The sequence below is a fragment of the Manihot esculenta genome, chromosome 1 (assembly GCF_001659605.2).
Source record: "Manihot esculenta cultivar AM560-2 chromosome 1, M.esculenta_v8, whole genome shotgun sequence".
NCBI lineage: Eukaryota > Viridiplantae > Streptophyta > Magnoliopsida > Malpighiales > Euphorbiaceae > Manihot > Manihot esculenta.
In genome coordinates this window covers 32,532,801-32,547,123 of record NC_035161.2, presented here as the reverse complement: position 1 = coordinate 32,547,123, position 14,323 = coordinate 32,532,801, and the positions used below count along the sequence as shown (strand labels likewise).

The window sequence follows — 14,323 nt, the reverse complement described above, 5'->3', positions numbered from 1 at the left end:
CTCCTCTGTTCTCTGTGCGTTTCGCTTGCTCCGTTCTTCTGCTCTAACCGCTTTCCAGGTATGCTCTTCATTCTTCCATGGAAGGCCCAAAGCTCCCTGATGTCCTTAACCTAGAGTCTAGCATCACTCCATCCACCCTTAAAAACTTCTTTTCTAGGGAATACCTGGATACCCCCCTTTTTCACATCCGGGCTCCTTACCGGAATGAGAGGATTGTTCTTCCCGATCCTCCTCCCTCTGGTTTAATCGACCTGCAGAAGGACCTCAGCTTGGTCTTCTTTGCCAAACAAAGGGAATACGGTTTAACCTTTCCCTTCTCTCCCTTCTTCATCGAGGTCTTCCGATACTTCGAGATAACCCCTCGGATGCTAACCCCAAATTTGATTTTGTTCATGTGTTCCTTTGAGTCAGTCTGTCTGAGCTGGGGGTTCACACCCACAGTGCTTCTGTTCGTCACTTTCTTTAGGCTAGTCAGAGCAAGCCAAAGTTTTTATTATTTTGCCCCTCGTGGAGGGCTGTCTATCTTTACGGGTCACAAAGACTCGATAAAAGGCTGGGTGGAGGGGTTCGCAGTGGTCGAGCTGAAGAAGGACTCTGGGCTATCCTGGGAGGTGGATCTCTCCTGGGAGGATGTCCCTTTAGGCTGCAATGACCCGCCCCAGCTAAGCCTTACCGAGCAGGTCGGGTACCTTCGACTGATTTCCGTTGAAAGGAAATATGATGTCAAAAAATGTATGTTCGTGTCCAATCTTCGGGACATTAAGGACGTGGGTATAATATTTTGTTTAATTGCTTTGTTTCTCCTCTTTTAACCTTTCTTGAGGGATGCTTAACTTGTGTTGATGTGATGTTTTTGCAGCTTCTCAATCAAAAATGGAGAAGATTAAAGCTCCTAAGAACTTTACTCTGTCACGGGAGAGCATGAACGCTGCTCTAGATGCCCTCCGAGCTGGGCGATCGGTGGGAGAGACTACCCAGAGGGCTGCTAAAGTCATTTCCTCCAGGTCGGCTGGCCGACCTGCTGCTCCAGCTCTGGTTCCTTCTCGAGCTTCCAGGCCAAGCTCTCGAGGTGTTAGGACCTCTAGACCTCCCCGCCGTAGCGGGTCAAGTTCGGCTCCCCAATCTGCTCAAGCCCCCAGGTCCCCACAGACCTCTACTGCGGGGACAAAGAAGGCTCCAAAGGTTACTGCCAGGACCACTGAAGGCACCGAACTGGTGAGGGCAGATTCTGCTTTGCCTTCTGGGGATGTTTCCGAGGAGAGGCTCGAGACCTCTACAACTGATGAGAGGGTTCCTGAAGGGGGGATGGAGATTATCCCCGCTGGTGAAAGTGTCCAGGGGGCTTCTGTTGAGGTCGCCCCTGTTATCGAGGAGGGGGAGCCCGGGCCAATTAATGAAGTTGTCTCTAAGGGCGCTGTGAAGGGGGCCGGGAGCAAGCGTCCTCCTCCTTCTAAAGTTCCTACCCCGGCTCCTGCTTCTAAGAAGTCCCGGACCTCCAAGAGACCAGCTCCAGCTCTGCCTCCTCTTGAGAAGGAGAAAACTTATGTGGTGCCTCTGCTGTCTGCCCCCGACAACGATATTATGAACGCGGAGGATATCACTCACCAATCTCCGGCGAGCGTTGTTGTAGAGATCTTGCGGGAGCAGATGTTTGGCGGGACCACAGAAGCTTCGGATCCTCGTCTGCTTGCTCTCACTGGCCTTTTGGCGAGTTCTACACGAGAGCAAGTAGCATTCCGGTCTCGGACTCTGGAGGAGCTCGGAGGCACAATTAGGGAGATGCTTCTGATGGTGAGCTGTTCTTCTTACTTTTGAATTATTTCTTTTGACTTCTGTTGCCTGTCATTCTAATATTTTTCTTTCCATGCTAGTTGATGGGCCTCTTTATGGAGGTGGACGCCCGCGACGAGTCCACTCGGAGTACAGTAGACCGTCGGATCGAGGAGGCGCGCCTTGAAGAGAATCTGACTGCGACCAACGATGCCCGGGGTCACCTTGCAGCAGCTCAGGAGCATATGAAGACCCTTCGGGAGGAGCTGGCCCATACCAAGGAGGCTCTGGAGGGGGCTAATAAGAGGGCAGCTGCTGCGGAGGTCCGTCGTGATGAGGCCTTGGAGCAGCTGTCCTCCTTAGAAGAAGCTCAAAAGGAGAGGGATGAGGCCGTGAGCAAAGGGATGAGGCCCGGCACCAACACGAGTTATTGAAGGCAAATTTTGATGTCGTGCGGGCTCAGAGAGACGAAGTCCTAGCTCGGGTTGTGGTCCTCGAGCAAGAACTGACCATGCATGCTGATAATGAAAAAGACATGGCTCTAGCAGCAGAGGCATCTAGACTTCAAAACCAGCATCTCTGCCAGGAAGTCGAGGCTCTTAAAAAGAGGTGTTCAGCCTTGCTCGAGGATGCCAAGCACGCTGAGGACAGAGTCCAGTTGGAGTGTGAGGAACGGCTGAGGGAGTACAAGGAGTCGGCAGAGCTAAAAAAGGAGATTGAACAGGCCTGTGAAGCTCGTCTCCAAAGCTATAAGGACTTTTCTAAGTTGAAGGTTAAGATAGCTGAGGCCTGCGAGGAGCGACTTGCGAAATTTAAAGCCTCTGACGAGATGAAGAATGCAATATGGCACAAAGGCTTCCGCATGTTCATCTCCGATTTCAAGTGAGGCTTGAAGGAAGCCAGGTATGCCCCTTCCACCCCGCTAGCTGAACTCCGAGCTGCTAAGGAAGACTTCGATGGCGAGGAGGTGCTTTACGGGGAGGATGACAAACCTTTGCCCAAAGGAGTTCCTCACACTGCAACTAGGTCTCATAAAGAAGATGCTGAGCTGAGGGAGGAAGATGAGCCTGAGGGAAGCGATGCTGGACCCCAAGGAGGAGAAATTGTGCCTTTTGTAGGCAGTAGTGTAGATAATGATGTAAATAATGATGCTCCCAAGAATGTAAGTCCTTTAAGGATAATTTTTCCTCCAATAGTCTTAGAGGATTGAACAGTATTTGTAATTCTTCTTTTACTTTAATAGAATTTGTCTTTTGCATATGTTTTGTGTTTGAGTTACTTCTTGTTCTTATTTGTCTTTCCCATTTGAGCTGAGTTGCTTAATCTGTCAAAGACTTAATCTATTTTTCCTATCTGTGAGCCTTTTTCGAGCTGGATTTGCCTTGAAGATAAAAACCTTTAAGCCACACGTTTACTTAATCTCCCGTAGGGTTCAATCATATCAGGTCTCCACCCTGAGCTCAATTTTTAACAGTTGGCTGAACTTTCAACTCACGAGTTTTTATGATTCTTGCAAAGACATCCTCATTTTTCTTTCATTATTTCGTTAATATGAGCTTGGGCATATAGCCTTTATATAATAACAATAAGTTAGATCATGTACCTTTTAATGTGACGAGCCTAACTCCCATGCTTTGCTCTCCGTCCTGCGTTGAGTGGGACCGAGGCTATGGTTTTACTCGTCAGTCTATGCTTTTGATTTGCCCCTTGGGCTAGAGGGAATTTGTAACATTAAGTTGGTCCTTGAGCTTCCTGAGCTCGGTTCTCTTTCTTGCTTGGTTTTCCTAGTTCAGATTTGAGTGTCTTAGGTTGGGCACCTTTGGCCTCTGTGGTTTTCACCATTCGTGGTGCCGGGGCCGCTTTGGGGAGCCCGGTCACCTGCCTCACTGAGGTCTTGTGCAAGATTCGGGCTCTGTGGCCTTACTGTCGCTTCATCTTCTCAGCCGGTTTGGTGGTGCCGGGGGCACTTGGGGAGCCCGGTCACCTACCTCACTGAGGTCTTACGCAAGATTCAAGCACTGTGGCCTTACTGTCGCTTGATCTTCTCAGTCGGTTTAGTGGTGCCGAGGGCACTTGAGAAGCCCAGTCACCTACCGCACTGAGGTCTTGCGCAAGATTCAGGCACTGTGGCCTTACTGTCGCTTCGTCATCTCAGCCGATTTTGTGGTGCGGGGGCACTTTGGGAGCCCGGTCACCTACCTCACTAAGGTCTTGCACAAGATGCAGGTACTGTGGCCTTACTGTCGCTTCATCATTTCAGCCGGTTTTGTGGTGCCGGGGGCACTTGGGGAGCCCGGTCACCTATCTCACTGAGGTCTTGCGCAAGATTCAGGCACTGTGGCCTTACTGTCGCTTCGTCATCTTAGCCAGTTTTGTGGTGCCGAGGGCACTTGGGGAGCCCGGTCACCTACCTCACTGAGGTCTTGTGCAAGATTCAGACACTGTGGCCCTACTGTCACTTCGTCATCTCAGCCGGTTTTGTGGTGCCAGGGGTACTTGGGGAGCCCGGTCACCTACCTCACTGAGGTCTTGCGCAAGATTCAGGCACTGTGGCCTTACTGTCGCTTCGTCATCTTAGCCGGTTTTGTGGTGCCGGGGGCACTTGGGGAGGCCGGTCACCTACCTCACTGAGGTCTTGCGCCTTTGTGCCTGTTTTATTTTTCCTTTCTGTTTCTTTCAATGGAAGCAATGTAGGTTATGGCAAATAACAACGTTTACTTTATTCCCATGCTTTAAAATACAATCAATCCTCTTACATTTGGTAACATCTTAAGGGAAGTACCTTTTCAAATGTTGGATGTTCCAAGCATGAGGTTTAGGGTTTCCCTGCATATCCTCGATTCGATACACTCCTGGTTTGACTATTTTTATTATTCTGAAAGGACCCACCCAGGCCGGCACCAGCTTTCCTACTGTCGCTCTCTTTCCAGTAGCTTCCAGATTTCTCAGGGCCAGATCTCCAACCTTCAGGCTTCTTTTCCTGACCCTTTGATTGTAATAACGAGCCGCTCTTTGTTGATAAGCGGCTGTACGGACTTGGGCTTCCTCCCTGACTTCTTCCAAGGCATCCAGCTTACTTCTCAGTTTATCACTATTGGCGTTCTCATCATTGAAATGCACTCGATGTATAGGGACTTGTAGCTCAATTGGAACTACCGCCTTAGCGCCAAACTCGAGTGCAAAAGGTGTCTCTTTGGTGGACGTTCTGGGGGTAGTTTGGAGTGCCCACAGGATACTGTTGAGTTCCTCTGCCCAGTTTGCCTTTGCTCCATCCAGTCGCTTCTTCAATCCCTGGAGGATAGCTCTGTTAGTGGCCTCTATTTGACCGTTGGTCTGAGGGTGGGCCACCGAGGAGAATTTATGCCATATACCCATGTTCGTTATGAACTCTTTAAAGGTTCTGTAGTCAAACTGCTTGCCATTATCTGATATGAGCACTCTTGGTATCCCGAATCTGCATATGATGTTGTCCCAGACAAAGTCTATCATCTTTCTGGCTGTAATTGTGGGGATTGCCTCTGCCTCTGGCCATTTTGAAAAGTACTCCACGGCCACCACTACAAACTTCTTCTGCCCCATGGTCTTAGGGAAAGGTCCCAGGATATCTATGCCCCATTGTGAGAACGGCCATGGGCTGGATATGCTGGATTGAGGCGTAGCTGGAACGTTGATGGCATTAGCGAACCTTTGGCATATGCCATATCTTCGGACAAATTCCTCAGCTTCTTTCTTGACAGTGGGCCAGTAGTAGCCTTGTCTAAAAATTTTGTTCGCCAATGTCCCTGCTCCCTCATGAGTCCCACACATTCCCTGGTGTATCTCTTCTAGCACCTTGACTGCTTCGTCTAGGCCTACACATCGGAGCCATGGAGGGGATTTCCCTCTTCTGTATAGGGTCCCCCTTACTGCTTGGTAATTGGCAGCTCGAGCAGCTATTTTCTTTGCTTCATCCTTGTCTTCAGGGAGCTTTCCCTTCTCAAGGTATTCCAGGTATGGGTCATCCAGTTTTGGCCTTGCTCAACCTGCATTACAGTGGCCATTTTGTCAAAAGCAGGTATGCTAATGTATTGTATGTATAACTCGTCAGGGAGTTGTTCCAGCTCCTCTTTAGACAATCGGCTAAGTAGGTCTGCCTCCTCATTGTCCTCCCGGGGTATCCTCTGGTACCGTACCATAATTCCCTGTTCGACGAGCTCGGCCTCTATGGCTTTTACCTTCGCCAAATAGTTCTGCATGGTTTGGTCTCTTGCCTGATATGCCCTTGTTATCTGATTGATTACTAGCTGGGAGTCGCTATTTACTTTAAGATCAGTTACCCCTACCTCCTTTGCAATTAGCATCCCATTTATCAGGGCTTCATATTCTGCTACGTTGTTAAAGGCTTTGAATTCCAGACGCAGAGCATAACAGACTTTGAAACCCTAAGGTCCTTTTAGCATTATTCTTGCACCGCTGCCCCCAGCCCTGGATGCCCCATCCACATACAACTTCCAGCTGAACTCTTGTGGGGGCTGCCTCTCTCTCCCGCTCTCCAACGCTTCTGCAGATGACTCACCCATTTTTGCTTGTTTTTCGTTGAAAGAGCACTCTGCTATGAAGTCAGCCAGGGCTTGAGATTTTATGGTGGTTCGAGGTTGGTATTCTAAGCAGTAAGGGCTAATCTCGATGGACCAGGCAAGCATCCGACCTGACGTTTCCGGTCTATGGAGGAACTTTTTCAACGGCTGGTCTGTCATCACTACTCCTTGGTGGCTTTCTAAATAAACTCTGAATTTTCTGACGACCAGCAACAGAGCATAGGCCATTTTCTCGATGTTCAGATATTTGATCTCGGCATCTCTGAGCACCTTACTGACGTAAAACACTGGCTTTTGGTCTTCTTCTTCTACTCTTACCAACACAGCACTGACAGCTTATTCTGAGGCTAACAAGTAAATCAGAAGCTCCTCTCCTTCCAACGGACTACTGAGCACATGTGGCGAGCTAAGATAGCTTTTGAGCTCTTTGAAAACTTCTCGACAGTCTTTGGTCAATTCGAAATTTGAAACTTTTCTCAGCTTTTTAAAGAATGGCAAGCATCTTTCAGCCGACCTCGACATGAAGCGATTGAGTGCTACTACCCTTCCAGTAAGTCTTTGGACATTCCTTACGCAGGTCGGCTCAGGCATTTTCAAAATAGCTTCTACCTTCTCTGGGTTGGGCTTGATGCCTTTTTCGCTCACCATGTATCCCAAGAACTTTCCTCCTCTGATGAAGAAAGTACATTTAGCCGGGTTCAGCCTCATTCTATATTGCTCCAATACTTCAAACACCTCCCTCAAGTCTTTTAAGTGTTGTTGAAAGGTCGGACTCTTCACAACCATATCATCCACATATACTTCGACATTCCTGCCGATCTGATCTTTGAAGATTTTATTCATTAGCCTCTGGTATGTCGCCCCGGCATTCTTCAGCCCGAAAGGCATGGCCCTGTAACAATAGGTTCCATCTTCTGTTATGAACGAGGTCTTCTCTTCATCCGACCTGTCCATTGGAATTTGGTGGTAACCGAACATTGCATCCAAAGACGACATATAATCAAAACCGGCCGTGGAGTCGACCATTTTATTAATATCAGGGAGGGGATAACAATCTTTGGGACATGCCTGATTCAGGTCAGTGAAGTCTATATACATCCTATATTTGTCATTGGCTTTTTTGACTAATACAAGATTTGCTAACCATTGGGGGTACATCACTTCCCTGATAAACCCTGCCTCTTCTAGCTTTTGCACCTCTTCCCTGGTGGCCTGCTGCTTCTCTCTTCCCACCTCCCTCTTCTTCTGCTTCACCGGCCTAGCTTCTGGGAGGACGTTCAGCTTGTGGGTCATCACCTCTGGGTCTATCCCAGGCATGTCAAACGGCTTCCAGGCAAAGCTTGACGCGTGACCTCGGATTAGGGCCATTACTTCAGTTTTCTGCTCTCTAGTCAGGCCGGCGTTAAGACTGAAGACTTTATCTATCTCTGCTTCTGATAAGGGAAAAGTTTTCTGTAATACCCGGCTCGAGTCCGGCATCGGAATTCCTGTAGTCCGGTGGAATCTCGGGTGTCGGAACCCTCGAGAAGGGTAATACATATGTTTTGCAAGGTATTTTCACTGGTTTTCATGTTTTGAAGGGTTAAAAGACTTGAGTTTTGAAAGAAAAGCAACAAGGGAGAAATGCAAAGGTTCGGCCGCCGAAGGTCACTTTCGGCCGCCGAACATTGCATGGTTGCGGCTTCACGTTCGGCTGCCGAAGGTGGTCTGGCCAGCCACCTATAAAAGGGCCAAGGGTCGGTGGAAGGAGGTTATTTCTCCTCCACTTGCAGCCAGAGGTGAGTTTCAGCCTCTCCTACGTTGACTTTCATGTTTTCCATGATTTTCATCAAATCTTTCAAGAGTTTTAAGAGTTTGGTGATTTATGAAGGTTTTGAGCAAAAGAACCAAGTTTTGAAGCTTGGAGCTTTGGAAGAGCTTTTCTTCATATCTCCACGTTGGGATCCTTCATCCTCAAGTTTTTTAAGAGGTAAGTGAAGATCCTGAGCTTCTTTGATGATTTTGAAAGGTTTTATGAAGTTTGTATGGGTAGTATGCATGTTTAGGTTTAGGTGAGGTTTTTGGTGCTTTGTGGTGTTCCAGCATGATTAAGTGTTGTGTGTTATGTTTGTTTGGGGTTTTAGGATAGTTTTAGACCCCTTTGTGCATATATATGTATATATGCTAGTTGGGAGTAGTTGATGTGCATGTTGGTAGGTTTTTGGGCAAAGTTTGCATGAAACAGAGCAGGGTTCTGCCCTTCGGGCAAAACCAGGTTCGGCCGCCGAAGGAAGGTTCGGCCGCCGAACCCTTTGTGGAGGCAGTTCGGCTGCCAAAGGTTGCCCCCGAAAGCTAGGCTTTCGGTTTAGAAAGGGACTTTCGGCCGCCGAAAGAGGGAGTTCGGCCGCCGAAAGTGTGTGAGTTTCGTCTCTGGACGAGACCTTCGGCCGCCGAAGGTGCCGCCGAACATGCATGAGTTTCGTCTCTGGAGTGGGGTTTCGGCCGCCGAACCTGCCGCCGAAAGTGCCCTGTCCAGCTTCCTTTTGCATGTTTTATGTGATGGTTTGAGGATTGTTTAGAGGGGTTTTGGGGAGTTTCTTAGAGATGTTCTTGAGTGAGTTTAGTCCCTCATTTGAGTCCACCTGTGTAGGTACGGACCAGAGGAATCAGGGACATCAGCAGTGAGTCCAGAGTCAGAACCTGCAGAGTCAGTTCAGAGAGAACTACAGGTGAGTGGAATTTAACTTCATGTTTTAATATGATAACTGATATTTTCTCATGCTTCATGCATCATGACTATGCTTTAGGGTGAGTGCATTAGTGTACACGAAGATGATGCATTGCATATATCCTTGTACTTGGCACTGCTCCTTGTACATTGCTTATGTGAGACGGCACGGACTTCGTGAGGATTCATTAGCCCTCAGAGGAAAGACCTGGAACAGCCCTACGGGGACCAGGCACACACAGAAAGACCTGGAACAGCCCTACGGGGACCAGGCACATGGTACTTAGGTACCCCAGATGAGATAGAGGGAGTTTTGATCCGTCCGGCCGAGGTGATGTGATTCTGTGTTGCATTCCATGAGAGCATGTTTTATCACCTGTATTTGCCTATTCTACTCACTGGGCTATCGTAGCTCATCCCTCTCCCCTAATTTCAGTTGTGCAGGTTCAGAGGTCAGAGAGAACTCAGCAGGGTACAGGAAGAGTACAGAGTGGTGTAATAGCTAGTGTGGACATGTAAATGTATAGAGATAATGTATATGTATAGTGTATATAGAATGGTGCTTGATTTATAAGACTTGTAATCCCTTGGAGTCACATGATCAGTTTATGTATGTTTCTTTATTGTTGTATGTTTATGAGCAAAACCAGGCTTAACATTATGAGATTGATCCGCCTAGAGCCATGAGGAGCTCTAGTAGGGATTGGTAGAGCACAGAGAGAGTGCATGCACAGGTTAAGCCTTGGAATGAAGAAAAGTTTTATGTTTTTACAGCAAATGTATGATCATGTATGGGATTTTACAGGTAGACAGACAGGATAACAGGCTTACTACGGGTCCCGGCGACCTTAAGTCGATCTGGATCCTAGTGCCGGTGGCAGTTCGGTTTCCGGGCTGTTACAGATTGGTATCAGAGCCCTAGGTTCATATGGTCGGACCTATAGAGAGAGTTGGGCTCATAGAGAGGTTTAGCAGGTCAAGCACCATAGGAAAAACATGTCCACTAGGATAAGATGTCAGTCCTGTCTATATGCTGATGTGCAATGCCATGAGTTATGCATGTGCATTTGTTTTGATGTGTTGCTGATGTTTTATGTGTTTGTTGTTTCCCAGAGAGTGAAGATGCGAGGAACTCGTCGATCCGCGAGATTGACTGGAGTCCCACCCGTAAGTGAGGGTACAGCTGCTCGTCCACCTGCCTTGCCAAGGGCAAGATCTCACAGGTCAAGCAGGGAAGGAACGTCACGAGACCCTAGAAGGTCTTCTGACGAGAGCAGGAGAGGAGTAAGCAGAGGGGGAAGGTCAGTAGAAGAAAGAGGTGTGAGGGAAGAGGATCAGAGTAGAGATGCAAGCATGGGTGTAGGAAGGTCAGAAGAAGGTATGGGGGAGTCCCAGGGAGGCGTTCAGGCCTCGGGGTTTGGCTATTCACCCTTTCCACAGGGCCCAGAGTATCCGATGGGAGGCACGTCGGATTACTCCAGTTTTGCCCCATATCCACCCTACATGCCATATATGCCCTATCCTGCTTTTTATCCACCATATCACATGTATCCACCCCCACCTGTTCATCCAAGTCCAGTACAGCCTGAAGTGAGGGAACCAGTTCCTCCACCACCACCTCCTGAACCAGTAGCCCCTGTTGTGGAAGTACAGCAACCCAGTTCTTCAGGGGGAAGTAAGGTGAAGATGACCGAGTACTTAAAGTTGGATGCTCCGAAATTCAATACAGGAGATGACCCCTTTGAGTATCTCAGTGCAGTCAGAATGATAACAAGTGAGTTGGGAGCAGATGATGGTAGAGCCATTGAGATGGCAGGGTTCACGTTAAAGTGTAAGAAAGCTAGAGAATGGTTCAAGAACTATGTGGACCCGAGACTTGAGAGTATGACATGGGAAGAGTTCGCCAATGAATTTGCTGGATGGGCTTTTCCTGACAGTTCCAGGGAACTAAAGGTTGTGGAGTTTGAGCAGTTGCGACAGACGGAGGAGATGAGCGTTGATGAGTATACAGATAAGTTCCTGGAATTGTTGCCATATGTCGGTCAGGCATATGATACAGATCAGAAGAAGGCAAAGAGATATGCCACAAGGCTTCATCCCAGGTATTTCTCTTTGATTCTTCATGCGGAGAAGGAAAGTTTCCACTCTATTGTGGATGCTGCTAGAAAGATGGAGGCCAGTGCCATAAGTCAAGGTGTAGTTAAGGCACAGTCTTCTGGTGCTAAACCAGGTTCCTCCTCACAGAGTACAGCAAGTGCAAGTAAGAGGAGATGGGAGAGATTCAGAGGAAAGAGAGGCAAGTTCTGGAACAGGCTTAAGTCAGGTCTAGGAATGAGTAGTGGCTCCAGTTCTGGCGCAGATTTTCCAGTGTGCAAGAGGTGTGGCAAACAGCATAGAGGAGCTTGTCAGTTGGGATCCACAGCCTGCTATAGATGTGGGCAGGAGGGACATTATGCACGGGAATGTCCTCAGGCGACTTTGGTTGCACCATCCCAGCAGATGAGTACGGGCAGTGTAGTTCAGCCCGTAGCTTCAGCCGTACCACCAAGCAGTGGCAGAGGAAGAGGAAGAGGGGTAGCCTCTTCATCAGGGATGGGTTCCCGAGGTGCAGGTCCGTCAGCCCCAGCACGGATTTTCACCCTGACTCAGCAGGAGGCAGACACGTCGAACACGGTGGTGTCAGGTAATCTCATCATTGGGTGTTCAGAGGTGTATGCTTTAATGGACCCCGGTGCTTCTCACTCTTTCATTTCTTCTAGAGCTGCAGAGAGGTTGGGTCTGATAGTGTCTGAGTTAGAGTGTCCTCTATGGGTCAGTGGACCCAAATGTGATCCATCTTTGGCAGAGTCAGTCTGTCGGTTCAGTCCAGTGTGCATAGAGGGTAGATACCTTCCAGCTGACCTGGTGGTTCTAGAGTTGACAGATTTTGATGTCATTCTAGGGATGGACTGGTTATCTACGTATGATGCTACTCTGAACTGTAGAGACAAAGTAGTCAGTGTCAGAGACCAGGATGGGTCAGAGTGTGTCTTCAGAGGAGACAGGAGAGGGACACCTAGGGGTTTGATATCAGCCCTCCAGGCTCGTAAAATGTTAAGGAAGGGGTGTCAGGGGTTCCTAGCTTATGTGAGAGAGCTAGACAGTCAGGTTAGGGAACCATCCTCAGTACCAGTTGTCAGAGACTTCCTAGATTTGTTTCCTGAAGAGCTTCCAGGATTGCCACCGGATAGGGAAATAGAGTTCGAGATTGAGTTGATGCCCAATGCCAGACCGATCTCTATTCCTCCCTACAGGATGGCACCAGCAGAGCTGCGAGAGTTGAAAGAGCAGTTACAGGATTTGGTAGCTAAGGGTTTCATCCGCCCGAGTACCTCACCCTGGGGTGCTCCAGTATTATTTGTCAGAAAGAAGGATGGACCTCTTAGACTTTGTGTCGACTATAGACAGTTGAACAAAGTCACGATCAAAAACAAGTATCCTTTACCCAGGATCGATGATCTATTCGACCAGCTGGCAGGAGCAGGTTGTTTTTCTAAAATAGATCTGAGATCCGGATACCATCAGTTGAAGATCAGGGAAGGAGATGTATCCAAGACTGCTTTCAGAACCAGATATGGGCATTATGAGTTCCTTGTGATGCCGTTCGGGTTGACTAACGCCCCTGCAGCATTCATGGATCTCATGAACAGGGTTTTCAGGGAGTACTTGGATCGTTTTGTGATCGTCTTTATTGATGATATCTTGGTGTACTCCAGGAATGCAGAGGACCATGCCCAGCATCTTCGGATAGTGCTGCAAACCTTGAGAGAGCATGGCTTGTATGCCAAGTTCTCCAAGTGTGAGTTCTGGTTAAGGAGCATTTCCTTTTTGGGACATGTTGTATCAGAGGAAGGTATAGCAGTTGATCCCAAAAAGGTAGAGGCAGTAGCCAACTGGCCTACACCCACTACAGTGACAGAGATCAAGAGTTTTCTGGGTTTGGCAGGCTACTATCGACGGTTTGTGCAGGACTTTTCGAAGATAGCTGCTCCTATGACCAGACTGACCAGAAAGAATCAGAAGTTTGTGTGGTCAGAGGAATGTGAGGAGAATTTTGCAGAGTTAAAGAGACGATTAACTTCAGCACCGGTGTTAGCTCTGCCGATCAGTGATGAAGATTTCACAGTGTTCTGTGATGCATCCCGAGTGGGATTAGGTTGTGTGTTGATGCAACATGACCGAGTGATAGCTTATGCTTCTAGACAGCTGAAGAAGCACGAGCTGAATTACCCGACACACGATCTTGAGATGGCAGCTGTTATCTTTGCACTTAAGATGTGGAGGCATTACCTCTATGGGGTAAAATGTGAGATCTATACGGATCATAAGAGCCTGCAGCACATCTTAAGTCAGAGAGAGTTAAACTTGAGGCAGAGACGGTGGGTAGAATTGCTCAGTGATTACGATTGCAAGATCCAGTATCATCCGGGCAAGGCTAATGTTGTAGCTGATGCCTTAAGTCGAAAGTCACTTGGCAGTTTATCCCACATTGCAGTAGAGAGAAGACCGGTGGTGAAGGATTTCTACAAGCTTGTGGAAGAAGGGTTACAGTTGCAATTATCTGGTACGGGTGCTTTGATCGCACAGATGAGAGTGACACCAGTGTTTCTCGAGCAAGTGGCTCTGAAACAGCACGAAGACCCCGAGTTAGTGAAGATTGCCAGGACTGTTCAGTCGGGCAACAGTGCAGAGTTCAGATTTGACGGTGAGGGGCTTCTTCGGCACGGTAAGAGGTTATGTGTACCAGATGATAGCAGTTTAAAGGAAGACATTATGAGGGAAGCTCATAATGCGAGGTATAGCATTCACCCGGGAGCCACCAAGATGTATCAAGATCTGAGAAGGGTGTATTGGTGGCCAGCAATGAAGAGAGAAGTGGCACAGTTCGTGTCAGCCTGCGAGACATGTCAAAGGGTGAAACTAGAGCACCAGAAGCCGGCTGGAATGCTTAACCCACTGCCGATTCCAGAATGGAAATGGGAGAACATAGCTATGGATTTTGTAGTGGGGTTACCGGCGACGTCTAACAGACTAGACTCCATATGGGTGATTGTGGATAGACTCACTAAATCTGCTCACTTCATTCCAGTCAGGAGTAACTACTCTGTGGACAAGTTGGCGCAGGTGTATGTCGACGAGATAGTAAGGTTGCATGGAGTTCCAGTGTCGATAGTATCAGATCGAGGACCTCAGTTCACCTCCAGGTTTTGGCGGAGTCTGCAAAATGAAA

At 48.3% G+C, this 14,323-nt stretch overlaps 1 protein-coding gene across 1 annotated transcript; it reads left to right on the top strand.

Annotated features, from left to right (window-relative positions):
• The first annotated feature begins 873 nt into the window (after window positions 1–873).
• LOC122724490 (MAP7 domain-containing protein 1-like) lies at window positions 874–2,204 on the top strand. Its single transcript, XM_043959498.1, has 2 exons — window positions 874–1,791; window positions 1,893–2,204. Exons 1-2 carry the CDS (start codon window positions 874–876, stop codon window positions 2,202–2,204), a joined length of 1,230 nt encoding a protein of 409 aa, XP_043815433.1.
• Window positions 2,205–14,323: the final 12,119 nt, after the last annotated feature.